The sequence below is a fragment of the Miscanthus floridulus genome, chromosome 10 (genome assembly GCF_019320115.1).
Source record: "Miscanthus floridulus cultivar M001 chromosome 10, ASM1932011v1, whole genome shotgun sequence".
Classification (NCBI taxonomy): Eukaryota; Viridiplantae; Streptophyta; class Magnoliopsida; order Poales; family Poaceae; genus Miscanthus; species Miscanthus floridulus.
The window spans coordinates 49284388-49311135 of NC_089589.1; the positions used below are offsets into that span (position 1 = coordinate 49284388).

At 44.4% G+C, this 26748-nt stretch overlaps 1 protein-coding gene across 6 annotated transcripts; it reads left to right on the forward strand.

Annotated features, from left to right (window-relative positions):
- Window positions 1–1660: 1660 nt before the first annotated feature.
- LOC136486576 (uncharacterized) lies at window positions 1661–23927 on the forward strand. 6 transcript variants are annotated; one of them, XM_066483510.1, is made up of 26 exons: window positions 1661–2040; window positions 2463–2573; window positions 7045–7203; window positions 7281–7355; window positions 7459–7544; window positions 7938–8226; window positions 8350–8498; window positions 9314–9811; window positions 9904–10234; window positions 10346–10492; window positions 10598–10678; window positions 11486–11599; window positions 11711–11800; window positions 15201–15296; window positions 15416–15475; window positions 15563–15631; window positions 15714–15800; window positions 19301–19363; window positions 19453–19542; window positions 19615–19695; window positions 20900–20980; window positions 21062–21151; window positions 21232–21282; window positions 21463–21507; window positions 21589–21654; window positions 23265–23927. In XM_066483510.1, exons 1-26 carry the CDS (start codon window positions 1993–1995, stop codon window positions 23304–23306), a joined length of 3099 nt encoding a protein of 1032 aa, XP_066339607.1. In that variant the 5' UTR covers window positions 1661–1992; the 3' UTR covers window positions 23307–23927. The 6 variants fall into 6 exon arrangements, 5 of the variants coding, with proteins under 5 accessions (XP_066339607.1, XP_066339608.1, XP_066339609.1 ...); XM_066483511.1 differs by having other exon boundaries at window positions 2463–2498; XM_066483512.1 differs by lacking the exon at window positions 15201–15296.
- The last annotated feature ends 2821 nt before the right edge of the window (window positions 23928–26748 follow it).

Genomic DNA, 26748 nt, shown 5'->3' on the forward strand with positions numbered 1-26748 from the left:
TTGACTCTCACATTATATAGATTAAGCTCCCCTAAATATATGCATATATATGATAGAAGGCAAAGCATATGCATAATTGGCAAATTATTGCTCAATGGAATTTAATCTATATAATGCAAAGAGAAAGCATATAAATATTAAAATGAAATCAACATGATGATATCGATTTAGAAATCACATGTGGAAACCAATTTGATTTCTACCACTTGCAATAGGTGGTGGATATTTGAAGTATGATGCTTAACTCTGGAGACTCTATTTTCCTTACAATGAGACTACTACACATATGATAAGCTTGAAAAAGTGTTAGTCTCAAAGCATCTAACTTGTAGAGTAACCTCTCCCTAAATTTGTGGACATAAGTATCGAATACTTGTAGGAAACATGCACATTGATTTTAGAATAAAAAATACCACTTGAAAAAAGACATCACATGAATGTGAGAGTCATTTTCGAAGGCGATATTCGAGAGAAAATATCTACAATTTGAACTTTGACACATATTAGATGAATAATCGAAAGATAAGCTATGTGCCGTGCCCCTAAATAACTTTAAACCATGTAGGATTGCTCCAAGGGATAAGAATGAAACCGAGCAAGTCTACCATATGATATACCTAGTGTATGCATGACAAAAGATATAAGCAAGCAAATGCAAACCTAGGCATGAAATGTAACTAGATGCTTAAAGATGCCACTTGTAGGAGATTAAATCTAGTACCAATTGAAGCAAATTGAATCTAGTTACCTTACATGGGAAGGGGAATTTGGGTCCATAGTATTCACTAACCCACTTGGCAATGATTTTGTCCATCATGATGCACCCCATGAAATGCATCCATACTTTACCAAGTCTCCAAATTCTCCGAAGTCCATTGGACTTCTCACTTCCCTTTCGGAATCCAAACCTTCTTGGTGCTCTTCATGTTGGAAATGAGTCCAAACCTTTCGGCATCCAGCGGCGGTGTCAGCGCGCTTGGTGGCGGTGGTTTTCGACTGTGGGGTTTGACGCGCATGGGGTGGTTGCCGCGCCCGGCTTTGGAGCTAGGGGCACGTGGGCCAACGACAGCACTCGGCCGCAGGGCTCGTGGCACATGGGATAGGTCGCAACACCTGACACTTTGCAAGCGTTGCCGGGGGTGCGCGAGGGAAGGTCGTCTCGCAGTGGATGCCAGACAGGTTGCCGTAGTAGAAAAAATAGGAGGGAGAGAGGAAGAAGAAAAAGACAGGGATCAAAAGGTCATTTCACAATTGTTATCTCACCTCCTAAGCCAGAAATAAATATGTTAATGTGTTCAGAGTCCAAATTTAGCATAAACTATCCACTAGCAAATCCATCATTTTTTCAGTGTCCATTGGCAAAACGACCTCACTGTCAATGTCTGGTAGCAAATTTTGCCAAACGCCCTTTATGTTTTTCATATCCGGTAATATAGATGTGTACAATAAAAAAAGGCGAGAAATCTTAATATTTGACCCTAAGTTCATGCGCCCTCTAGATTTGACATTTAATCCCTAAACCTTTTAAAATATAACTCTAACCACGTGATTTCTCTCGATTAGAAGGATTTCTCTCTTTTCCTCTCTTTTTTTAATTCCAATATATCCTTATCACTGTTATGGGCACGGAAAAAACCATACTACCCCCTCCTTGGAAAGAAGGAATTTCCCTTCGATTGTTGGCTCGGACTCGCGAACAGAGTCGTTACCCGCGCGACTGGCAACGGGAGCAGGAGGCGCTCGACCGCCGCCGCCCGGGGCCCGGCAACTCCGGCGCCGGTCCCTGCCACCGCCGGCCCCCACCCGCCGCTGCACCACCACCCCGCCGCAGGCCCCCACCCGCAGAGCAGTCTGCCCGCCCCCAGGCTGCGCTAGGGTTTGGGCCGCGGCTGCAGGGGCGCGCCGGCGGCCTCCCCCTCCACCGGCCGCCGCCACTAGGTTCTTGCGGGTGCGGGTTTTGTTTCCCAAAGTTTTGGGTTGACCCGAACCCTAATGGCCCGAGTGGAGTCCGCCTCTGCATCCACGTTCCTCGATCCTCAGGTAGGCTTTAGGCAATTGTGGAATGTTGCATCGACGCAAGTTTGGAGTTCGTCCCCTGTAAATTTTTGTGGTGAGAATCTGGGATTGGTAGGGAGTGGATTTTGTGCCTCAAAAGTTTCCAGTCGCAATTCTGATGGTTAGCTGGCATGGGGAAAATTATCCATCAAACAAACAAGACAACATAGACTTCGAAAATTTAAGCGTTCTTTGTTTTTAGGTGTTTTCTTCCTGTTTTAGTCCTTTTTTTTATTTCTTCCCCTATGTAATGTTGGGCTCTTCTAACAGAATATTTTATCGCTTACTTATATGTTTCAACGCCTCCATTAGGACTTACTCCCCTTTTACTTTTTATAAATAATTGTTGTTAGACTATCATTGATGTTTGGTTGCACCATCAATGATGTTTGGTTCCTGTGAAACAGGGAGGAGAGGATGAGGAAAGCTATGTGGGTTTACTGGTAAGGGTGTCACTTCTGCTGCTCAGCAAGGATTTCTCATTTGAGATCCAGCACTATGGCAATAAAATACATCAGGTCCATTTAACTTCTTTCGCTATGGCAATAAAATACATCAGGTCCATTTAACTTCTTTCGTTTGACTACAGTGCTTCATCTAACATTAGTAGTATCATACCCACGGCCTGCTAACATGTAGAGGGCCAAATACTAATTAATAATGGAAAAACAACTGGCTTCACCATGTCAGGGTTCAAAAGATTGTTAAAGTGCTTATCGATGTCCTAGTCTGCACGGTGTGCTTGATGTCATGACCTCTATGCTTGATGTCCTTGCTGCTGCTGCCATCCACCTTGCTGCTGCTGCCAGCCACCTGCACCACCCCCCAGCAGGCCTCCACTACCTCATGTTGTGCAGCGTCAGCGTCCGGCTGTTGCTGCACGGACGACTTCAGGGCTGCTGCTCCGATATCATGTAGAGAATTAGGGGAACACCTCACACCCAATAAGGGGGGGTGACTTTCATATATATAGTCAAGATACAACTTGGGGTACAAGTGACAAGATATACATGTGTTAGACTATACATATATCTAATACCCGCCCGCAGTCACAGTGGGAGGGAACTGGACGCAGAGACTGGACCTAAAGTCATTAAACAACTGTACAGGCAGTCCCTTAGTCATAATGTCCGCGAACTGATGAGTTGAGGGAACATGTAGCACTCTGAATTGCCCCAAAGCCACCTTCTCACGGACAAAGTGAATGTCAATCTCAATATGCTTCGTGCGACGATGATGAACTGGATTGGCAGTCATGTAGACCGCGCTGACATTGTTGCAATAGACAATGGTCGCCGAAGGGATCGAGATATGAAGGGATCGAGATATGAAGCTCCTCAAGCAGCTGGTGCAACCAGCAATACTCAACAACTGCGTGAGCAACTGCTCGGTACTCCGCCTTTGCACTAGACCGAGACACCGTGGTCTGCCGTTTTGAAGACCAGGAAACCAGATTGTCTCCAAGGAAAACGCAGTAGCCTGATGTAGAGCGTCGAGAGTCAACATCCAGCCCAGTCGGCGTCGGAGTATGCCGTGATGGATGACACGCTGCCAATGCCGAGGTGCAGACTGACATCGAGAGTGCCCTTGACATAGCGCAAAATGCGTTTGAACAGAGCAAGATGCAGCTCCCGCGGGTTGTGCATGAAGAGGCAAACTTGCTAAACGGCTTAGTCAATGTCCGGCCGAGTCAGTGTGAGGTACTGCAAGGCGCCAGCAAGACTCCGGTAGTCTGAAGGGCTAGCAACTGGAGCTCCATTGGTGGCAGACAGCTTGGACTTGGAGTCAACCGGTGTCGCCGTGGGGTGACACTCGGCCATGCCGGCCTGCTGAAGAAGGTCGACGGCATACTGTCTCTGGTACAAGTAGAGGCCGTCAGAGGACCTTGTGACGGAGATGCCGAGGAAGTGGTGTAGGGCCCGAAGGTCTGTCATGGCGAACTCAGAGCTGAGACGGGCGATGATGCGCCTCAGGAGATCCGAAGAGGATGCTGTGAGGATGATGTCATCGACGTAGAGTAGCAAGTATGCCATCTCCACCATCTTTGAAAATGAACAGAGAAGCATCAGACTTCGTCGCAGTGAAATCGTGCTTGCAGACGTAGGTGGCAAACCGTTGATGCCATGCACGAGGAGCCTGCTTGAGGCCATACAATGATTTCTGCAACAGACAAACATAATCAGGTGTAGACGGGTCGACGAAACCAGAAGGCTGATGTGCATAGACGGTCTCAAGGTCACCATGAAGAAAAGCATTCTTCACATCGAGCTGATGAATCGGCCAGGAGCGTGAGGTAGCAATGCTGAGCACAATTCGGATGGTAGCAGGCTTGACTACCGGACTAAAGGTCTCATCATAGTCGACACCATGCTGCTGGGAGAAGCCACGGACAACCCAGCGAGCTTTGTGGTGTGCAAGAGACCCGTCTGCATGATATTTGTGCTTGAAGAGCCACTTGCCTGTCACAATGTTGGCACCTGGTGGTCGAGGGACGAGGCGCCATGTGATGTTGACGAGAAGAGCCTGATACTCATCTGCCATCGCAGCACGCCAGTTGGGATCCGCCAACACACTGCGATAATTAGCGGGCAACGGAGAGGTCGACGTTGCAGACAAGCCCTTGTAGTTGAGAGGTGGCACAAGAACTGTCTGTGTGCGTGTCATCATGCGATGGAGCAGGGAGTGCAGGCCCCTGCATAGGCCAGCGAGGAGGTGCAGGGGGTTGCAGCAGCCCTGAAGTCGTCCGTGCAGCAACAGCTGGACGCTGAGGCCCGTGCACAACACGAGGTAGTGGAGGCCTGCTGGGGGTGGTGCAGGTGGCTGAGGAGCAGCAGCCGTACTGGTCGTACCACCAGCAGTCAAAGAAGTAGACGCAACAGTGCTGGTGGACGGTCGAGCTTCAGAAGACCGGCGCTGGAACACCTTGTCGCTGAAACACCTTGTCGCTGAAACGCCTATCAGCTGGCGCTGGTGCTGGTGCAGGGGGCCGACGCTCATAGGTGAGGCCAAACCGGCCAGTCCCTCCCAGAGGTGCAGCAGGGGCAGGACTAGGCGACTGCTCAGGAGGACCAGTCGGCTGTACTGGGAGGCGAGCAGGGCCAGCCATGATGATAGCCGGATTGTTGAGGTCCTGGGGCAACGGCTGCTCAACCTCTGGAACAGAGGGAACGGCCGAAGTAACATCCTGCAGAAGAAAATCAAGTGAAGCCAGCACAAATGGAGTGGCGGCAAATGAAAATACAGACTCACCAAAGACCACATGGCGGGATATAATCACTCGTCGAGTAGAGATGTCAAGACAACGGTGACCCTTGTGAGAGGTGGGATAACCGATGAAGACACATGGCGTGGAGCGAGGTGCAAGTTTGTGGGGAGCCGTGGCACTGATAGGATAACAGAGGCAGCCGAACACGTGAAGCTGAGAATAATCCGGTATGGAGCGATGGAGGATTTGGTACGGGATTTGGTGGCCGACGGAAGAGGAAGGGCGCCAGTTCAGCAAGAAGGTTGTTGTAGCCAGCGCTTCAGCCCAGCAAGAGGGCGGCATGGAAGCATGGATCAGCAGCGTGTGGATGGTGTTTGTTGATAGTATGAAGCATACGCTCGACTTTGCCATTTTGTGGAGAGGTGTAGGGGCAGGATAGGCGAAGTAGGACACCGTGACTCGATAGGAATGAAGACATGGCATGGTTAACAAATTCCGTGCCATTGTCAACCTGAAAGCATTTAGGCACACAACCAAACTGAGTCTGAGCGTAGGCAATGAAATTAACAAAATGACCATATACTTCAGATTTCTGACGCAGCGGAAAGGACCAGTAATAATGAGTGAAATCATCAAGCATGACCAAATAATATTTATAACCCGAAGTACTAGGAACAGGGGAGGTCTAGACATCACAATGAACTAGAGCAAAAGGTTCTGATGTAACGGAAATTGAACTAGCAAAAGGTAGGCGCGTGTGTTTGCTGAGCTGGCAGGCATGACACAAGTGTGCTGTTTTATTACATGTGATAGTCGACATGTTTCTAAGGCAAGCGATGACGGAGTCGGACGGATGACCAAGACGGTGATGCCATAAGGTGGACGTGACGGCGAGATTGCAACTAGCGGCGGTGGATGGCGAAGCTGGGGAGATGGTGTAGAGGTCTCCGCTGCTATTGCAGCGAAGAATCACGCGTCCCGTCCATGGATCCTTAACAGAAAAACCAAGTGCGTCAAATTAGATAGAACAATTATTATCACGTGTAAATTGACGAACAGAAAGAAGATTGCGCACAATGTCAGGTGCAACCAGAATGTTGTTGAGATGGAAGGAGATGTTGGCTGTGGGAAGGATGGAAGTACCACGATTAACAACAGGTATAGAATGACCATTGCCCACAGTTATGGATGAAGAATAAGGAGGAAGGCGGGTGAGTAATATACCATCCGAAGAAACCATGTGAGATGTGGCACCAGTGTCCAGAACCCAGGGACTAGTACCCTGAAGCGCCATCTGGTCCAATGCCGAGATGAGACCCGCCTGGTTCCATCCACCAGCTTGAGGACCCGGCGGAGGAGCAAACTGTGGCTGCTGGAGGTAAGCAGTGGAGAACTTGGCTGGAGCGAAAGCCGAGTGCGCTTGCTGCTGCTGGTGCTGGCCGGGCAGTGGACCATAACAGACCCACGGACCAGACTGAGGAGGCGCGCGCTGACCACCTTGCTGCTGCTGCCAGCCACCTGCACCACCCCCCAGCAGGCCTCCACTACCTCATGTTGTGCACGGGCGTCAGCGTCCGGCTGTTGCTGCACGGACGACTTCAGGGCTGCTGCTCCGATATCATGTAGAGAATTAGGGGAACACCTCACACCCAATTAGGGGGGGGTGACTTTCATATATATAGTAAAGATACAACTTGGGGTACAAGTAACATGATATACATGTGTTAGACTATACATATCTCTAATATTGATAAATACTTATTTGTTTCCATTTGCATTTGCAGCATCTCTTGGAATTCAGGCGTGAGGAGCTTATCTGCACTAGTCTTAATTTGATAGTAGAGATGGTTGTGTCCCCTAGTTCAAGTTCTGATGGAAGCATTCATAGTAGCAGCAGTTGTGATTTGCGAATGGACTGTGATGAGAGTGAATTAGAAGTCCAGGTGATTTTTGTTGTGTTTACATGTATTACAGCAATTTCGTCTTTATTCTTCTTAGTATTTATATTTTTTTTCCTCAGAGGCTCATGGCAATTGACATATCTGATGACAACATGGTTGACGGTGGTCCAGAGGGTGTTCATCCACATGTGTTGGTGAGTACTTTTCTTTTACTCTCATCTATCTGATACTAATATGCAGTTGAGCTTATTCTCTTATTAAAACGCTTTATTAATGCTATAGAGGTTTTCTGGACAGGCATATGGTCCTCAACTTAAGGGATGCCTACTCCTTGCAGAACATAATATTCTATGTCAAGCATTTGTTGCGATATCTTTTTCCAGGTATGGCGCTCTTTAGCCTCTGGTAGTCTGTTCAATATGCTCTCTACCTCTCCCCTCCCTCCCTCCCTCCCTCTCCCTCTCACTCTGCGTGTGTCTGTGCGATTGTGTGTGCGTGTACGTGTACATGCGTCGAATGCTCAAAATAGAACTATTTTGTAAGTTTTTTCATAATTTGTTTGCCAACATTGATTAGCGACTAGAGTGAGGCAAGTTTTTCTTTTACCTATGAATGTAATCAAGTGTTCAAAATGGAACGATATTGTTAGATTTTGATAATTTCTTGCCAATACTAATTAGTGACTAGAGTAGTACCAGAGAGGCAAAGTTGTTTCTTTTATTTAATGACCATTTGTATGCTAGAGTATGATTACTTAATTTTAAGGTTGTTTACAGGAACAGCGCGCACCATAACATCGAGCACAGTAGCACTAATCTTTTTATACTTAAACTTCTCAACATGATATGGACCCAACCAGAGTGGGAAGATAATTTTCTCCATACCGGTCGTGGTTTATCATTTCTACTTTCTGATCATTATTTCTTGAACTCGGTTTGTTGGGTCATAAAGTCATGTGAGGATGCCCTCAAAGAAATCATAGGAGAAGAAATTACTGTGAGGCAGCAATCTTATGATACCTATTTTGCTTCCCTTCTACGCTTGATCCTTCCTCTATTGTTGCAGGTATGAAAACTAAACTTAATTTCTTTTCCCCAACTAGGACATCTGATCTGTTTGATGTTCGGTGTTTATATTAGTTTTTTTTTGCGAGTATTACATTTATTGTGTTTAATATTTTATCTTCAGTTCCTTCGGTGCATCCACAATCTCTGGAAAGATCAAATTGCTTGCAATCTGTCTGAAGAACTTAAAAGCGCTAAAATGCTGATGATTGGTGAGGAAGGTTTTAAACAGAATGAGACAGGGGAATTATTGGAGGAAATCCGAGAGCGTGGGTAAGTACGTTGCTTGCAGCAATTGAACTGTTGATTCTATTGTCTACTTCCTTTTCTTCACTTCATATTAGAGAACATGTGCAGTACTAAGCATAAGCAATGAAGTGACATAGAAACCATGAGAAGCTTAATGTAATAGTGATGATAGTCTGATATGCTCCCTCCATTCCAAATTATGACATTTTGGCTTTTCTAGATACATTGCTTTTACTATGTATCTAGACATATTGTATATCTAAGTGCATAGCAAAAACTTGTATCTAGAAAAGCCAAAACGTCTTATAATTTGGAATAGAGGGTGTAGTCTATTTTCTTAATCTGAGATCCATTACTTAAATTTGATCTTACGTCAAGCTTCACAGTTCAAGATTTTACTTAGCCTAACCCTTTTATGGCGCGGGCGAGCCAGGCTCTAACTGGCTGGGGGATTTTGGGTTCATAGTCCATATGGTAAGGGGAAGGGAGTTCAAACTTCAAACAAAGATCACCATAGGTCCCAAATAGAGATTCGTATTCAGGTGAGATTTGAAATGGGTCAATACTTGATAACTTGGTAATCTGCTTACTGATTGTGATTGAGGCAGTATATGCTATTCCTTCCATCACAGGTTTTGTGCCTTCTGCTGCTCTAAATCGACATAAGGCATGTAGATGGCATATTAATTTTTATTGTTATAGTTTATGGTATTTTATGGTCCATGACTAATTTTACTTTGCACTTCAAATTATCGCGACAGAATTTATTTATACTTTGTGCATCCTTTTCCTACATTGCTTTCAGTAATTGGCACATGATTGGTTATGTATTGCTGCAGGTACAAGGTCATTGGTCTATGCATGTCTCTTGAAGGAGCATTTGTTGGCCTTTTGGATAAATCCTCCTTTTGTGTTGCTTTTGAGGATTTAGAGACTATGGAGTTTAGGCATTTAAGCAAACTTATCGATGCTGTTTTCCTTCCATTGGTTAGAAATTGTCCTATTGAATTATGGAAAGAATGGATGTTGGACCTCTTGCGACCTTTGCTTAGACACTGTGAGAGTGTACTTTATGCTGCTTGGTTCAGTCTTATGCACAATGGTCGAGCTAAAGTTCCTTATTACTTTGTCAAACTTACTGAATCAGCAGAAGATGTTGAGGAATTGGAGCGTTCTCAACTGCTTGACTTCACCCGTGTAGTTTGCCATTTGTTTGGAAATCTATCCAGTCTAGAATCAAACAGTGGCATTTTTCATGGGTGTTTTGAAGATGCCAGTGATAGCAGGATAACTGCTTTCAAGGATCTGGAATCAGTATCTTCAAGTTCTCTTATTGGGTATGAAAAATAATTTGTTTACCTTAAAGTTCTATTTGTATTAGTCTATTAAGTGAACAAAGATAACACCTAGATATTCCAATTGTTTGCAGGTATCTTTTGGTTCATGATTGTTTTGGGAGGTTACGGATGAGCTTATTTGGGTATTGGGCCGATGATGAAGCATCCAGAAATGCTGTTCCCTTTTGCCTTGCTTTGGTATGGCTTTCTGGTGTCACCAAAGATCAAAGACTTAAGCTATTTGTTTTAGATGAACTGCTTCCGTCGCTGATTCAGCGTCTAGATGATCAGCTTCCGTGTGCAATTAGACGTCTTTTTTGCAAGTTGAACCCAGATATAAGTGTTAGTGTTAACGAGGATCTTATCGTACTCTGTCGCGAATCATATGATTATTTGTCAAGCAATGTCCATGCAGAATGCCAGGTATCTGACTCATGATTTTTTTTCTTTTCTGAATTTTGTTGTACTGCTTTAAGTTGAGAAGCGTCATTAACAGATGCAAACTATTTTTTTGTGCAAACTTAATTATGCTAGAACATAGAGGGGGGAGATAAGGGCATAGGCAATGCTGCAGATAACTTCATGTGTTGGTTGGCACAGCAAAAGATAGATTTACGTGCAAGGGCACATCTTGCTGTGCCAAATGAATTTAATAAGCAGAAAACAGAATGGAATTGGGAGGTTAGTGCTCTTTGTAACTTCAGCTCAGATACCTCAATATTGAACTGTTATCTGGTTTGGTTTTGGTTCTTACTTATTAGAAACTATGTTTATTTATTCACCCAGTTTGAAGATGAATTTAGAAGATATCTTCCAATTTATATTGATATGTTGAAGGAAGTAGATGCAATACTCGGCAGTTCAAAGGTATTTTTTTCCTTCCTAAAGAAAATACTAACTGCTCAAGATTTTTATTTGATAATGCAAATTGGTATATCAGGGCTAGCAAAGTGCTTGTAACTTCCACAGTGCATGAAGCAGTTATGTTATTCATTAACATCTAGGTACTGCAACCTGCAGTTGCAGGTGTAAATCTAATTGTCATTGAGCATGAGATGGGGGAATGCGAGGGTGACGGTACGTTAGAACAGTAGCCATTAGGTCAGAGAAGTTACGGAATTGTTTAGATGTCTTGCCTTCATAGCTAGTTTTGATAAATGATTCCCCTTGTGGCTTAGAGAAGATTGAGGAGGAAATGAACTAATTTCCCCTTCAATCCCATCCATTCCCCTCCAATCCACATGGCGATTGGGCGTACCCAAACAAGCCCTCAGTAAGGTGTGAGATCTCTTTCATAATCAACTCAGCTAGAATGTCTCGTTGGATAATTTTTACGGCCTATAGGAGCAAACCTTTCACATTTGCAAGTTTAGGAAACATCTGAAGCATTGGTATTTGAGAATGTTAAATTGTTCAATCAAATGTAATGCATCTACTAGAAATATCATCGAAATGAACTTAGCTGCAGGCTGTAGTCCTTGGTGTATTGCTGTAGATATTTTTTTGGTAGGATTCTGTTTTAATTTCATAATATTTGCTGAGTTACATAGATCAGGGTAACATCTCATGGTGTTCCATGTTCTTTATAAAATCAACAGTTCCCTTTGTTTCTTAATTAATGCATCTGTATATGTTCATAAAATGGGTGTATGGATATATTAATCTACATTGCAGGTTGATTATTCTGATTGGGAATTTCTTGAGAAACTGAATCCTGAATTTAGATCCAAGCTTGCCATTAACAGCATTGAGCATCATCATTTCATTACCATCTCAAAAATGCGAAGAGTATGGATCTTGTTACCTCAGCAGCTGGGCATATGGTTACATATATATATACTAATACTAATACTAATACTAATGTTGCTTATATATGTGTATTTAATTTTGTTATTGAAGCGAAAGTATTACTCGACGACTCAAGTCAGAAATCACAAAGAAATGGCTGTGTTCCTTCGCCAAATCATTACTCTCAAACCATATATTAAGGTACTTTGTTGGTATTGTTAATGATTAGAAGGCACCAAGGGTCACTAAACTTGATTGGACATGGCATGTCACCTAGGTCCTTGAACTATTAATTTGCAGTTTATGTCCCTGAATCATGCTAAGCAGTTCACCTGAGGTAAAAATGCCCCTAATTGCTGTTAATCCATCTGCTTGGCATCTTTGTGTCATCCATATCACCAAATGTTGCTTCCCCATTGTTTGTATCACTACAACCCACATACATTTTGTTGGCCCACGATCTCCCTGCACAGGTAAGCAGCTAGCTTACCCACAATCCCACATACACACACAGTCACTCGGCTGGAGGTAGAAGAAGAGGTGAGCACAGCACACACACACACAGCTCGAGCAGCTCCTGCTGCTCTGAAAATGTATGGGAGTGTTTGGTTGGGTGGCTTAGCCCCTAGCCAGGCTTCCTAGATGCAGTCTCTTGTTGTTTGGTTGCCTGTTTGGCCTCCTAGCTAGGCTTAGCTAAGCCAAAAAGGCTCCTCCAGGGTGGCTTGCTGGGAACGTGAGGGAGGGCTGTTTTCGTGGAGCCTGGCTTGCGCTAGCGACCATGATGAGTCCACTCACCCTCTCGCTACGCCACTGGCTCCTCCCGTGCCGGCCGCCGCACCCGCATCCTGCGGTTCTCGAGCCGGCCGTCCGTGGAGCTCGTACGTTCGTTTGTCCGTGGTGGCTGGGAACTCATCCATCCGTGGCTGCAGCTCACCTGCTCGAAGATGGTGGCTTGGAGCTTGTCTGTCCGTGGCTGGAGCTCACCTGCTTGAAGATCTATTTTTTTGAAACAAAAGGCAGGAGCTCTGCCGCTCAATTAAGCCGAAAGAATATTATGTACAAGAAGGTTAGCCGGACGAGATGCCAGAAAGGCAGCCAAAGGGCTAACCACCCCATGCGACGCAGCTGAGCACAAACACGACACACTACCATGGGTCATCGTTGCTGAGCATGGAAGCCAAGCTGCCAGCAGCTCCGACTTCGCATGGCAGGCCACCCACTAGTCACCCCCGACGGGTCTGAAGCTAATGGCCGCCACCGGTCATCGTTGCCAAGCTCAAAAACCGAAGAGCAGCTCCGACTTCCAAACGCAAACCATCGCCCCGCATCAAAACCGCGACAATAATCCAAATGCGATGCCTTCAGGAAGGGAGTGACGCCAATGGCGTCACCGTCGCACGTCCAAAGTGGACTGAGTTTTCACCCTTGGAAGACATGCTAGTGGGGAAATACGACGCCCCCAACAGGGAAGCGGCGCCCAACGGCGTCGCCGAGGCTTTCGCCCAAGAACCCTCTAGCACACTCGCCGGGTCGCGAAGCCGGACCCGTGCCAGCCTTCACTGCCATCGCCGTTGTCCCGGCGCCCCACGGAAGCCCCTTAAGAGGGGCATCGACGCGCCGGCTGCACGTAGCAGCCGCACAGCTGCGTCGGCCGCCACCCCCTCCGACCGGGCCACGCAGAGCCGGACCTGACTCTGTCGCTCGCGTCACACCGCCGCACGCCGAGGCCGCATTTGACCAACGTCGCCGGCTGTGGCACCTGCCGATGTCGCTGCCATCATCACCGCCAGTGTGCCCCACCATGTCGGGCTCCGCCCCATGTCCTGGGGCTGCCGAATTCAGTCGCCAGGCCCCGAATCCGGCGCCCCTTGTCGACGCCGATGCCTCCGTCTTGACCATAGCTGCAGACACCGTTCGCCTTGGCCGCCAGACCGGCCGCCGCGGGCAGGCTAGCCGGCTGAGGTCGCTGCCCCGGGCACAGCCAGCCCCTGAGCCGCAGCAGCCAAGGCCATGAGGGGAGGGACGGCAGAGAATAAAGCACAGCCCCCAGTGCATGCATGGGCCCCGACCACCGCCGCCGGCCGCCAAGACAGATCCGACAGCCTGGGGTCCGGATCTGGCCCCCCGGGCACCGGATCTGGCCGACTGGGCCCCGGACCGGCGGCCTCAGCCAGCGCCGCCGCCGCCATCAAGAGAGAAGGGGAACGCGCGGAGAAGAAGACCTCGCCGCCGTCCCCTGCGCCTGCACGAACACTAGCCGGCGCTGTAGCAGCCGCGGCAGCCACCTCGTCAACCTCCACGCCGGTCGCGCGGGGCCGAACCGCCGGCTTGCTGCAGGTGCGCCGCCAACACGAGGAGGGAGAGCCCCGCCGCCACAATCATAGCCGGCCGGGCGGCCATGCCGGCAGCCAGCTCTGGCGGCGGCGCGGCGGGCGAGGAGAGGGGTGAGAGGGAGGCGGCACGGCAGGGGCCGCCTGAGTCGCCCCGCGTGGGGGAGCGACGCGGGCGTCAGTTGGTGTTGGCTGAAAAATTTTACCTGCTTGAAGATCTACCTCGCGCTCGAGCTCGTCCGTGGCTGGGAGCTCTTCTCCCGCTTCCCGTGCGCTGCGCGCGGACGATGAAGGGGCCGAAGCCGGGGCTGCCGGTTGGAGCAGGGGAAGTGGTGTCGTCCCCCACGCGTCGGCGCTAGAGGATGCGCCAGTGGTGTCCATCGGCGAGGGGCCAGAGGAGTTTCGAGCTGGTGGAGGACGACGAGCAGCAGCCACGGGAATGGCGAGGCTCCGCTCTGCTCACCACCTGTTCGACGGCCAGTGTTCAGATGGGGTGATAGCCAATGCAACCAAAGCAGCCAACCAAATAGAATATTTCCTGTACAGGCTAAGATAGCCAATGCAACCAAACAAGTCCATCTTGTACTATCCTATGCAGGCTTAGGCTAGTCAGGCTTATTTTTCTAGCCAGGCTCCTGCAAGAAGCACAACCAAACAGACCCTATTTGGCTGAACTGAATTGCTTCATTGCCTTGGCATAGTATATGTACAAGTTCTAGTACCTCTACCAGGTAAAATATGGTATGGTGAGTACACCAACTACCTACTCCTAAGTTACATGGCTTAGCTCAGCCATCTCTACACTACATGGCTGATGTAAGCCACTACAACTATGGCCTATTGCCTTACTGCTACAGCAGCAGCGAGTGGACAACAGGGCTGATCAGCCTCAACTCCTAATCTGCAGCAAAGAGAGAATTGGGGAGCAGCAGATTATGTCTTACACATTTTAACATCACTTTCTTCCTCACTCTTACAATGAACAGATAAAGTTCCACTACAACCCACATAACTTAGAACATCACTTTCTTCCTGGCTCTTATCTCTCCTGTTAGTTTCTGTGTTAGCACAACTTGCCTTGTTAGTGTCAAGATCAGCAGTTGAAAGGCTTACCATAGTTTTGGACCACAGGTGAACTGCTTAGCAAGTTTATTGACTCGCAAATTAATAGTGTCCTAATGGCACATCAAGACAAGTTTGGGACCACAGATGTATTTCTCTTGTTTTTTTGTAGCAACTTTCAGCATGATATATATGTGATTATTTCACAGGGTTCCGACTGTTTTAGTAGTGTGATTAATCGTCTTGAAAATATTGAGACACCATTCAGTCGTTTTTACTCCTATGATGTGGAACGGTCTGTTCGTGTGAGTTTTTCAATTATTTGTTATATATATGCATTCTTAGTTATTTAGGTAGAAGTACTCTGTTTAAAGATCGATCTATCTATTGTTTCTCCCAAGTCTAAAGAACCTTTTTTTTTTAGGTCCTACTTGATTCAGTATTGTATTTCTGGGAACCTCAGTTTCATCCTCTAATCCGTGAAGTAATTTGTTGACAATTCAGAGCACTGGAGTTCTCGTACCTGTTGAGTTGCTTTGTTACATTTTGTGTAATGCTTTATATTTTGCAGGAACATAAAGAGTTTCTTTTATGGATAATTGAGCAATTAACTATGGGTAAAGAATTTGATGATTTTCAGGTCTGTTCATATAGTATTTGTGATAACAATATGAACTTCTATCGTTTTGTAAAATCTGATTTCCTTGTTTTTGGTTTTTCAGCCACTGACACCAGACCCGAGAGACTTCCCGACTCATTTGAAACCATATGCAATACAATATATTTTGACGAAGCTTAAAACTTCTGAGGTATGCCATTGAGGCATTGAATTCCCAGATTTTTTTTTTCTAGTTGTGCATAATATTTATTTCTACTTGTGCAAAATGTTTTGTTTTATCTGACAGTACATTTCATATGTTGACTTGGATATTGTTTGTGAGGATTGAATAAAGCTCGCAGTTAAAACCGAGAAAAGCCAATAACATTCTTGTGTGACATATGTGAAGAATTGTGGATTCCTTTTCAAAAAGAAAACATATCTCAATGGATCCAGGAACAGAACTAATTTTAAAAATTAACCCTATTAGCATTGCACTATATTGTGATAACATTATGTTTACGAAGTTCAGATGTCCTTCCTACAATTTCTTTGGACAAAAGAAAGGTACCAGTTTTAGTTGTTCACTTGTTCTACTCTTGCTTGATCCTGTTAGATTTCAACTATGTTCTGTTGATGCATGTACCATTTTTAATAAAATTTGTGGCCTGAACATTCAACTTGGTGTGATTGCTTATGATAAATTCTGTTTTTTTAATGGACTCAATATGACAAACTGATTACTGATTACCACTATTAGAAATAATTGATCTTGCTAAATGTGCAAAATTGTTTAAATCTATCTCTCCTTACGATCTATAGTTTTCTCTAGGTGTTTTCAGTTCATGTTAGAACTTCCATTATGCCATTCAAAACATGGCCAAATATTTAAAAGAAATCATGCTCATCTAATCAGGTTCTTACCAAGGACCGTTATATATCATGCTACAAATGAGAAATCATATATCATGGCACTCTGCTTGTGGTGTGCCGTTATGAGGGAGATGCCCCTATACAAAGGGCTTTTGGAGTGTTTAAATCAAATGTATTTCACCATGTTATTCCTTTTGTTAAAGTTTATTTCATACGGTTGCTGTGGTCAGTGATCTTTCTAGGTGACTGATTTTTATCATTGTTTCCAGTGGAACATATTTTTCTTTGGGTAATCTTTAGTATGTTTAGTGCCATGGTTATCAAGTCGTCGCCTAGGCGTCACCTAGTCGTCACCAATGCGTTCAGGTGCTAAAAAAAAACATCCTGGGTGTCCCTGTCACCACAACCAAAATCCAGCAAAACAAGAGAGGAGGGGAGGGAGAAGAAAGAGAAGAACTAGAGGAAGACCAGCAGGATTCAGGGAAGGCCAGTCTCCTATCTATGCCGCATCCCCATTGGCTCCCATGGCCATGGCAGCTTTCCTCACCGGCCAACCGCAGCATCAGGGATGTGAGAGGGGCAGCAGCAGGCCAGCAGTTCTTGATCTGCATAGAAGTGGAGGGGGATCTGGAAGGATTTGTAAATCATGATACCACCAATCTTACCTTTAGTTCTCCAAGCCTGGAGCTAAGTGCTGCAGTCCAACTATGGATAGCACTGAAAGCCACACACTCCATGCAAACACACGAGAAGTGAGTAAATGTTGCACCATCTCTTGGTCGCACAGTGGGCAGCGGTCTGGGTGATCAAGTCCACGACGGGACAAATGATCAGACATCCAACAACGGTTTAAGAAGGCCAACCAAACAAAGAATTTACATCAAGGTGGAGCCCAGGTTTTCCATATTTCTCTCCATGGCCCAAATTTCACTGACCCCACAGAAATGATGGTAGGATGATTTTGTTGTGAACTCACTGGATAAAGATGGCATCCATATATGCTGGTCATCTATTCCAGGAGTGAGCTCAGAACTGATTAGAAGGTCCTAAAGTTGCAGGTATTCAGATAATGCCTCCGCTGACAGCCCACCTCTAATTTCACAAACCCAGGTGTGATCTCCTAGCACCTTCACTGTTCTCAGGTAAGGATTTTTCCATGTAGCCACTTGTCACTCCAAAAAAGAGCTCTGTTGCCATCCCTAACAACAGATGTAATCGAGATAGAGAACAGAGCAAATGCATTTGGATGCACTTGGATATCTAGACCAGCCCACGGTCAGTCAGGTTGGGTCTTTTTAAGCCACAACCATCCCATTCGCAATGCCCATCCAAGGATCTCTAAATCAAGAATTCTCAAACCTCCTAGATCAATTGGCCTCTTGAACCTGATCCCAAGCAACAATACAATGGCCTCCATTGAGCCTTTCCATAGAAAAACTCTTCCAATCTTCTCAATCGCTTTAATTGCCCATTTAGGGAATTCCAATGCTATGAGCTGATAAATTGGAATTGCTGTGAGCACTCCACAGACGAGGTGGACCTCCCAGCTGGACGCATCATGTTTGCCTTCCAGCTAGGTAACTTATCAGCAATCTTGTCAATTATTGCATAAAAATCTGCCTTAGAAAGTTTCTGAGAGAGTGGAAACCCAAGATACTTGCAGGGGAATTCTTGCGCTTTGCATGGGAAGGTCTCTGTCAGAACTTCTAATATCTTGGTTCTGGGATTGGATTGGACTGGACTCACAGAACGTTTAGAAGTGTTAGTAACCAGACCTGGTAATAAGAGATAGAAATAGAGATCAAGTTGGTAACATTAAATATAGTTGCACCGGGAATCAAGTCAGTCCCTACATAAAGGGCCCCAACGCATGTAATTTACTCCAAAGAAACCAAGCAAAAATATACACAGTTTATACCTGGCCGATGATAGTCTCCTGTCATTTGGCATCAAGCTTAATGTCACCGAGAGCAACCTTGCATTTATAATGGTATTTGGAGCCATACTCGAGATGATGCCATAGTAAACTATCAATGCCAACTGGGCTTTAACTCTCCATAGGAATATAGGATAATGAAGGATGGAATCCTAGTGCAGTGATGCATGTTATACGCTGCGGTTTGTTTTATTCAATTTATTTCTATTTGCCTGGTATGACTGAAACAGAATTCTTGATACAATCTGAAGTTTTGGATTGATAGATTTCATGGAAGTTTTTTCCCTGCTTGAAAGCAAACTTTGTTTTGTTGGTTATTATCTGGTCTTTTTCTACCCACCACATAGTTATATTGCTGTTAAGATGGCTTGTGGTCATGAAACTTCATGTTTGCATGCTTTAGATGCCCTTACTGTGCATTTTGGGAGCATGTACTTTGTGAAATATTCGTAGTCGGTGTGTGTTTGATGTTGATTCTCCATACCTAGCTCGAGGTCTGTTGCTCGCTAGTGAGGAGCTTATTTTTTGGGGTTTGGCAGGGGTACCAGGTGTCGATTACCTCCTCACCCTGGGGCCGAATGGGAGTTAATTTTGGGTTGACATCGCTGCCTGTGTGATAAGCGCATGTCTGTTTAATTTGAACAACATGGTGTGAGTGGGTGTCTTGTATGGGTTCCTTTCCCATTTTTTCTTCTTAATATAATGATGTGCATTTCTCCTGCTTGTTCAAGAAAATACTGTGTGCATTCAGATGTTTAATTGCTATTTATTAAGTTACATGAAATATAGAAGTACTAACTTGTGTTCTGGTTATGTGCATGAAGGAATACTAGTGTTCTTACCCTTTTTTTTCACTATAATTGTCTTTTTTTTTTGTTATGAAATGGTATCAATTTCTTCAGTATGCAACGGCTGAAGTGCAACTCCGCTTGCATCAAGAATATGATGACTATTTGGCTTCAGGGGTATGACAATTTTTTTTAACTACATCAGGTACCCATAACTGTATTACTGCAGTAAAATCTGAGTTACCTATGCTGCTTATATTTTTCAGGAAAATTTGTTTGGGGTAGATGTAGACAGTTGTGCAGTGACTCAGAAGTTCTCAAATTTGGACCATGGTCTTAAAGAATTGTCTCTCAAGGTGCCAACAATATTCCTTTGGGTATTTGTTTTTGGTCAATTTATTCCTTAACAAGCATGTCCTTTTTTGTAGCGAAGAGCTGCTATTGTGAAAATCTATAATGAAGTTAAGTTATATTCGGATTGCATAAGAGACCTCATTGCAGATGAGTCGGTATGGAATGAAAATAGTATTTCAATAATATATTTCTGTTATGCATTAAAATATTATAATGCCTTCTGTTTCACTTTTCCTGTCTTGATTCTTGAATGCCTAACAAGTTTTTGATAAACTGTTGGTTTTATTGGAAATAAATAGTGAAGCGCCAGGCATCACCTTATTTAATATTCAGTTAACAAATTGCTTCTTGATGTTGTGTTCATCAGGAATCTATGCTTACGGTAGATTATAGATTTATTTTGATATCCAACTTTGACAGACCTAGTTTTTTTTTTCCCCATCATTTCTGCAACATCTGAAATCCTGCCTTAAGGCCTTGAGAAAGGGAAAGTATCTACAGCATTTGCTTGCATCATAGCAAGTATGCTGCATCCAATGGTCATGATTTGTTTTTATTCAGCTAGGAGTTTACAGGTTATGTTGTTTGGCCCAAGCTAATCAAAATGAGATGTCAATACTACTATATTTGGTTCGAGCAAACATGCAACATTGTAAACCTTTTGCATGCACACCTGGCTAACAAGGAAAAATCTGTTCAGTTGAAAAAAGGTGCTTCCAAGAGATCTGGTCTTGTGACAGCTGAAGAACTAAATTTTGTTATATTGGTTGTAACTCTATTGTAGCCAAATGTGCTTGGTTTAGGGACTTCTGAAATCAGCAACTTGACATGTACCTTTTATTTGTTTCGAGTATGTGAATGCATAGGAAGGTAGGAAGTGTGTGAATTTATATCAGTTTCCTATTTTCTTGATTATCATGAGTCAACAAGACAATGGTATAATGATACGCTATCATTATTTAAAACAAATTTTCATTTAAATCATGTAATGGTGCATAAACATGTACTGGCGTGTGTTTATAACTCATCAATGTATAATTGTTCCCATTATTGTATTTTGCCTTTAGAAATTTAACAAAAGATTGCAAGTAAAACTGGAAATATAAGCTTCACTTGTCTTTTATTGCATTTTCCCCTCAAACACACAGGAGAGCTATGTATCTTTGTATTAAGAAGAGAGAGGGCCCAGAATCCTTACAGCACACACCCACACACCCACACACCCTTGTTTGTTTGTTTGTTTGTGATTACATTCACGCCCTTACAAGAGTCTGTCTTTTATTCCATGGTTAAGCTGATTCTTTCTTTTTTGATCTTATGGTTAACCTGATTCTGAAGTTCAATACCAACACATTTCAGCGAAGAAGTCGTCTCACAAACTTGATGAGGGAGTTTGAAGTCGAAGATTTTTTTTCTGTTGACAATGATCGTGTCAATTTGGTACATGTTAACATAATGAGAATATGCCTTTTATGTTCATCGCTTCCATGCATATCAGTTATAATATTATTATTTGTGTAGGAGAAGACAACAGAACTTGTAGATACATTCAAGGATGAAGTTTTTAATGGGCGTTATCTTCCGAGACATTATGTTATCCGAGGAATCATTGTATGTTTTTCTAAACGACCTTTAATATCTTGCGTTTTGAGTCATTATTAATGCCATGTTCAAATTTCTTTAACTGTCAGGATTATAGAACAATATTACTACAAAAGGACATGGGGCGAGCCTTCAAGCAGGTGGTATACTAGAACTTGTTGAAAGTATTCTTTTCCCTCAATTGTTTTTCTAGAACTTGCTGGGGCACTTTATTTTTCTGGAAAGTGTTTGACTCATAGGCTTATATGTGTTATATATATAGATGAACATTTGTGCTATTATTGTTGTTGTAGTTGAATCTAATGGATGATTTCTTCTAGGTTGTTGGCGATAAACATGATAGATTGAGAAAATATCTTCCTAAGGTTTATAAAATCTCTCCCTCCCTCCCTCCGTCACCCCCCCCCCCCCCCCCCCCCCCCCTCTCATCTTGCATATTTTTCCAGTTTTGGAGGGACACGCGACACTACAAGCATAAGTTCTACTACATTGTTCGAGAACCCTTACAAAAGGTTAGTATCCTTAGTCCTCTTGAGCTTAAAGTTCTAATGGATCATTAATGATTGTTGCGCAAATAAAGGGATGTAGCTTGTTGGCTTTATTAGCTCTACCATCTGGTTATTGTATGCTAGTAGTATTTTCTATGCATGTTTTTAATATTGTCTTGATTTATACAAGTTGGACACGGGATAATTTGGTGAGACTAGGTTTCTGCCCATGTGTTGCTACGGTCGAACAAATGTAAATCCCATTAATACCATGTCATCTTCATTGTATTCAACGAGCGCTAAGCATGTTGGAAATAATCTTGTGTCTAGGTGCATGCTTGTGTCTAGGTTCATAGCCTTAACTTTAGCTTAATTTCAGCATGGAGTAATAGCTAGGTTGATATTCTACATTAGTTGGGAGGCTATCACAGCCTGATTTGTAGCTCACAGCTGGCTATATAAGTAGAAAATCAGAAAAGAAGTCATTCCAGCCACCAAACCCTTTGTGTTCGTGTGTGTGTTCTTGTGTTCCTGAGGCTATTTGCCTTTCAAAGCTTTGGACTTTATGTTGTAGAGTGTAGGAAAAAATGTTGATCCCATGCTCCGCTGATATGCTCAAATATTCGATAATACTAATTCAAACTCTTACACACTGACACTAAGGTATCGATTGGTCTAACATGTTATTATTCTTCGTTCGGTGCAATTGATGATCTAAAAAAGCAATCAAATTACAAATATATTGTCCTGTTGAATTGACATTTTGACATTAACCTTTAGAGGCAATTCTGAATGGATGGTGTTAATGCAGACCATCACCATTAACAAACCACACAAACCCTCCTTTTCTTCACGTCGCCTCACCTGTTGTGTTTCTCTGTGGCTTCATCTTAGTCGCTCCATATCAGCACCATAGTTGTCCTATCTCGCCGCACTGCCCCACCCCACATCCCCTTCCTCCACCGGTAGCATGCAGCTCCTGCCTCCCTACTCTTAATCCGACAGCCCTTCGATCCCTCCTCCAAATCCGACGGGATCAGACAGCGAGGGATGTAAACAGAGAGGGTGGCCTGGTGGAGGGGGTTGATGGGAGGCTTGGGTCATGGCCACAGCATCTGGTAATCTGGTTCCTCCTTTGCGGACGTGCTCCAGCTGCGTCGTGGCCTGCGTCTGGCTCTTGCTTGGGGGCGAGGCATGGGGCCACATGTCGGTTGCCACGGATCGAGCGTGGGAGAGTGGAAGCCGAGGAGGCGGTAGAACATGGGTGAGTGAGCGAAATGCAGCAGGAGCAAGCAGGGAAGAGAGGTGTTATTAGCTGTCTGAGAACATCTGTGCCTCAGTGAAACATTTTGCAACAACAAATCTGAGAAACCTTACTTCTAGTGCTATTCTAATTCATATGTACTGCAATTTTTAAGATTTGGGCAAAACTCTTGACAAAATTACATGGTCTAGAGGTGAGTATAACAGAATTAATCATTGTTGGAATTGACCTGTCCAATAAAATATTAATTCTAGATTTAATACAAAATTTTTAGCTTTGGGCTTTATCGCATATTATTATTTTGTTACCCAAGTTGTGTCTATTATTTATCAATTGATTTATACATTATTATGACAAGTGTCCATTTCAGATCTTCGTGGAGCCACGGGTGCTATCTTACCATACTTCTTGATCAGTTGGCATTCTATTTACCTGTACCTGATGTTCAGTCTCCTTCCTTCTCAAGGCTTGCCAATCTGGAACTTTAGGTTATACTCTACCAAATTTTTTTTAGACAAGAGTTATACTCTACCAATGGATACTCGATGCCCTGGCATTACAAGTTCTATAGCTGATGGATGCCCAAAATTGTAGCATACCTTCTGTTTGAGACGAACAATTTGTAGCATATAAGCTGCTTATTGTTATAGGTAGTATATTTTGTGCAGTCTCTGGGTATTTGTTCTAAATAGGAACATGGCATCAATGTTTCGATGTGTACTGTGCACTTAACTGTTGGCCGTTGTCTCTCTGTCTATATCTGTGACAATGCAAATTGTTAAGGTAGGCATGCTTTGTGAAAGGGAAAGCTTTGTGTTGGGGTTGACAGATACAAGAAAACTGTAGGTAACCCTCAGAGAATGCGTAGCATGCAAATTCTAGTCAAGGAACAGCTATATGCCTTTCGGGGTTCATGGCAACTGGGTCTCATGTCTGATATTATGGAACCTTGTGGTAAAGCATTATATTTGTATTTGATGTCCAAGTTGTCCCTACGTGGACGGAATGTAGCCTTTTTTCCACAATGGACAGCAATTGAAATCAGAAATTCTGTCGTACATGCTGTTTTTTTTTTTTGGCTGAGATTTGTGCCTCGAACGTCTTGCCTAATCACTAGCTATTATAAATACTGGCGACAACATATTAAGTTTATGTTTGGTTCAGCTTGTAGAAAGTGCTTGCTTCTATTGCCAAAAAACATAGCATTAGCCAAAAAGGTTGAATCTAAAATTGTTGGAAGCTGCTGTTTTTACGTAGTACGATTTTTACAGTACCTTGGTCCTACTTTTAGCTTTTTGTTTTTTTTTTTCAAATGGGTAGAAATAGAAAGATGTTTTACAAGATGAACATCGACAAACTACATCTCGAGTATGCCTTCTATAGGCTATGTTGAGCTGGTCACGACTTTTTGTTTTTTTTTCTTCAAATGGGTAAAAATAGAAAGATGTTTTACAAGATGAACATCGACAAGCTACGTCATCGGTAACGACCACTCGTACGCCTTCTATAGGCTATGTCGTGCTGGTCACGCCGTCGTCGACCTCAACCATTGGAGTACGCCTTCGGTGGGCTATCTCAAGCTAGTCATGTTGTCATCGACCTCGACCACTTGAGTACACCCACGCGGTCATCGGCCTTGACCAATCGAGTACGCCTTTGACAAGCTAGTCACGTCATCATCGACCTCGTCGTCGACCTCCACCACTCGAGTACACCTTCAAGAGGCTATCTCGAGTTGGTCATGTCATCATCGATCATGTCGTTGACTACGACCACTCGAGCACACCGCCGTCTCCAATTACGTCGTCAAATACGACCGCTCGAGCACGCCACCATTGGACTCCCTCGAGCTGATCACATCACTACTGGCAACATCTTTGACCATGATTGTTCGAACATGCATCATCAGGCTTCACCCGAATCATCACTAGGTACACGTGCTCAGGATTAAAAGAAAACAACTTCAAGATCACCCTCCGACCGATTCTCCAAATTTGCTTGGAGGGGCTAGACTCATCGGGTCCACTATGTGGCCCCGGTTGACTACAACAACAAGAGAGCATTCGGACACAAAAAGTGCTCGCATTCATACTTCAATCAAGACAAGCCCTCCAATCGATTCTCCAAATTGCATGAAGCTTCAGGGACTATTGTCGATGATATGTACCCAGGGCACCTCACTGCATGGACAACAAGCCAGATGAGATGGGGTACACCAAGCAGGCTACACGAGAAGCCCAAATTAGAGGGGGCACCTCATCTGCTTGGTGGACAAGGCATAACAAGATGTACATAGAAACTAACTCTATCTAGGAGATTTCCTTGTAACCAACTAGGAAACCCACATGTAAACTAATCAAGACTGTATCTATAACCCTACCCCTAGACTATATGATGAGGGGAAGGGAACCCTGATCGGTACCAAGGACACAAGTTCGTAGCAACTCCAGGCAACTAGCCATCAATGCCCCTGTAAATCCAAGCATATGAGATAAAGAAATCTACTCTCCACTGAACATAGGGTACCCCATACCTGAACCAGTATAAATCTGTGTCCCGTGTGCTACCCTTCTAATTCCCTATGCGTGATATATTGATCTGCATTGCTAGAGCCAATCCTCTGACAACGGTCTTCGTCCACAACTCCCTCTTGCACCTAGGGCCACATGGAGAGCCTATCTAGCAAAGTGCATTGTGTTGAACAATCCTAGTAAAAGCTATAGGTCATCAATGGTGGATCTGGTTCTTGAACTATCTAAGTTTGTCTCTAGGTTGCAACGAGATTCAAGGCAAGAGTTACCCACCTTGGATCAAAGGATGGTTGATGGAGCTATTCTTGAAGGTTGGATCAACTCCCTGCTTCCCTTCTTGCTTCTCCTTCTTGGATCTTTCACCTAGTAGGAGGGAATGAGCCCTCCTAATTCATCCTTGCCATGGAGATGGTGCTGCTAGTGGGGCTAAGATCGACCTTGGCCTTCCTTCCTCCATTTTCCTCCTCCTTTCCTTTGTTAGGGTGCTTGAGTTAAAAAATGACAGAGAGAGGGTGAGAGAGGAGAGTGGTAGAGGGAAAGGGAGAGAGTGGAAGGAGCCCCTGATAAGTTCAACGTTGAGCTGGACCTAGGCTTGCCATGCCACTTGGGTGGGCCCAAGTAGAAGGGTTGGTTTACAACTCAAACTGTGCATCGTCATGTGTATTGCCATATTGTTCGTCATTGTTGACTTAAGCAGACTGAAACACTAGTTTGATGGACTGCCAGGTATGACATGTCAAAATGTCCGTGAAAACACAGTAGCACAAGGCTTTGGTAGTTATAGACTTCTAAGTTTTGAAATTATGATTTTTTTACGATGATTATGCTCATGATGTTTATGCTAATAAAAAGTGTAATGATGGGTCATGACACTCCTCTTCCTTCTGGCCTAACATAGATTGATGACTTTGAGGCCAAAGAAGCCCGGCGAGTTGCTAGCGTGAGTGTCAGCCTATGTTGACCTCTGCTAGCATATCGAATTGGCTACAGGATCTAGTTGGCCATCTACATGCCCGGCAACAGCTCCTACCCATGGAGGAGAGGTTCTTGCTTTAAAGAACTTGTTAAAGCCAGTGAAAAACATAGGATACCCTAATATATTAGTAGAAGGGTCATGTTGATGCTGATTCAGGTCACACACAAGCATAGATTAGCTCACTCGAGACCACACATGGCCTAGCACGCAGCGGAGAGAGGTCAAAAACAATGCTGACGAGCAGGATGGCCATGCAGATTTGTCGCTCGTTCTTCACTTGAAAAGCCCATGTAGTCGGGGAGGAGCACATTGGGGTTTCCCTAGGATCGGTAAGGTCACCTAGAACA

Excerpts from the sequence above, each read along its gene's own strand:
- LOC136486576 (XM_066483510.1), top strand. The coding sequence starts at position 1,993 with ATGGCCCGAGTGGAGTCCGCCTCTGCATCCACGTTCCTCGATCCTCAG. Across the intron at positions 2,041-2,462 it reads CCACGTTCCTCGATCCTCAG|GGAGGAGAGGATGAGGAAAG; the intron begins GTAGGCTTTAGG and ends CCTGTGAAACAG. Across the intron at positions 20,981-21,061 it reads ACAATGATCGTGTCAATTTG|GAGAAGACAACAGAACTTGT; the intron begins GTACATGTTAAC and ends TTATTTGTGTAG.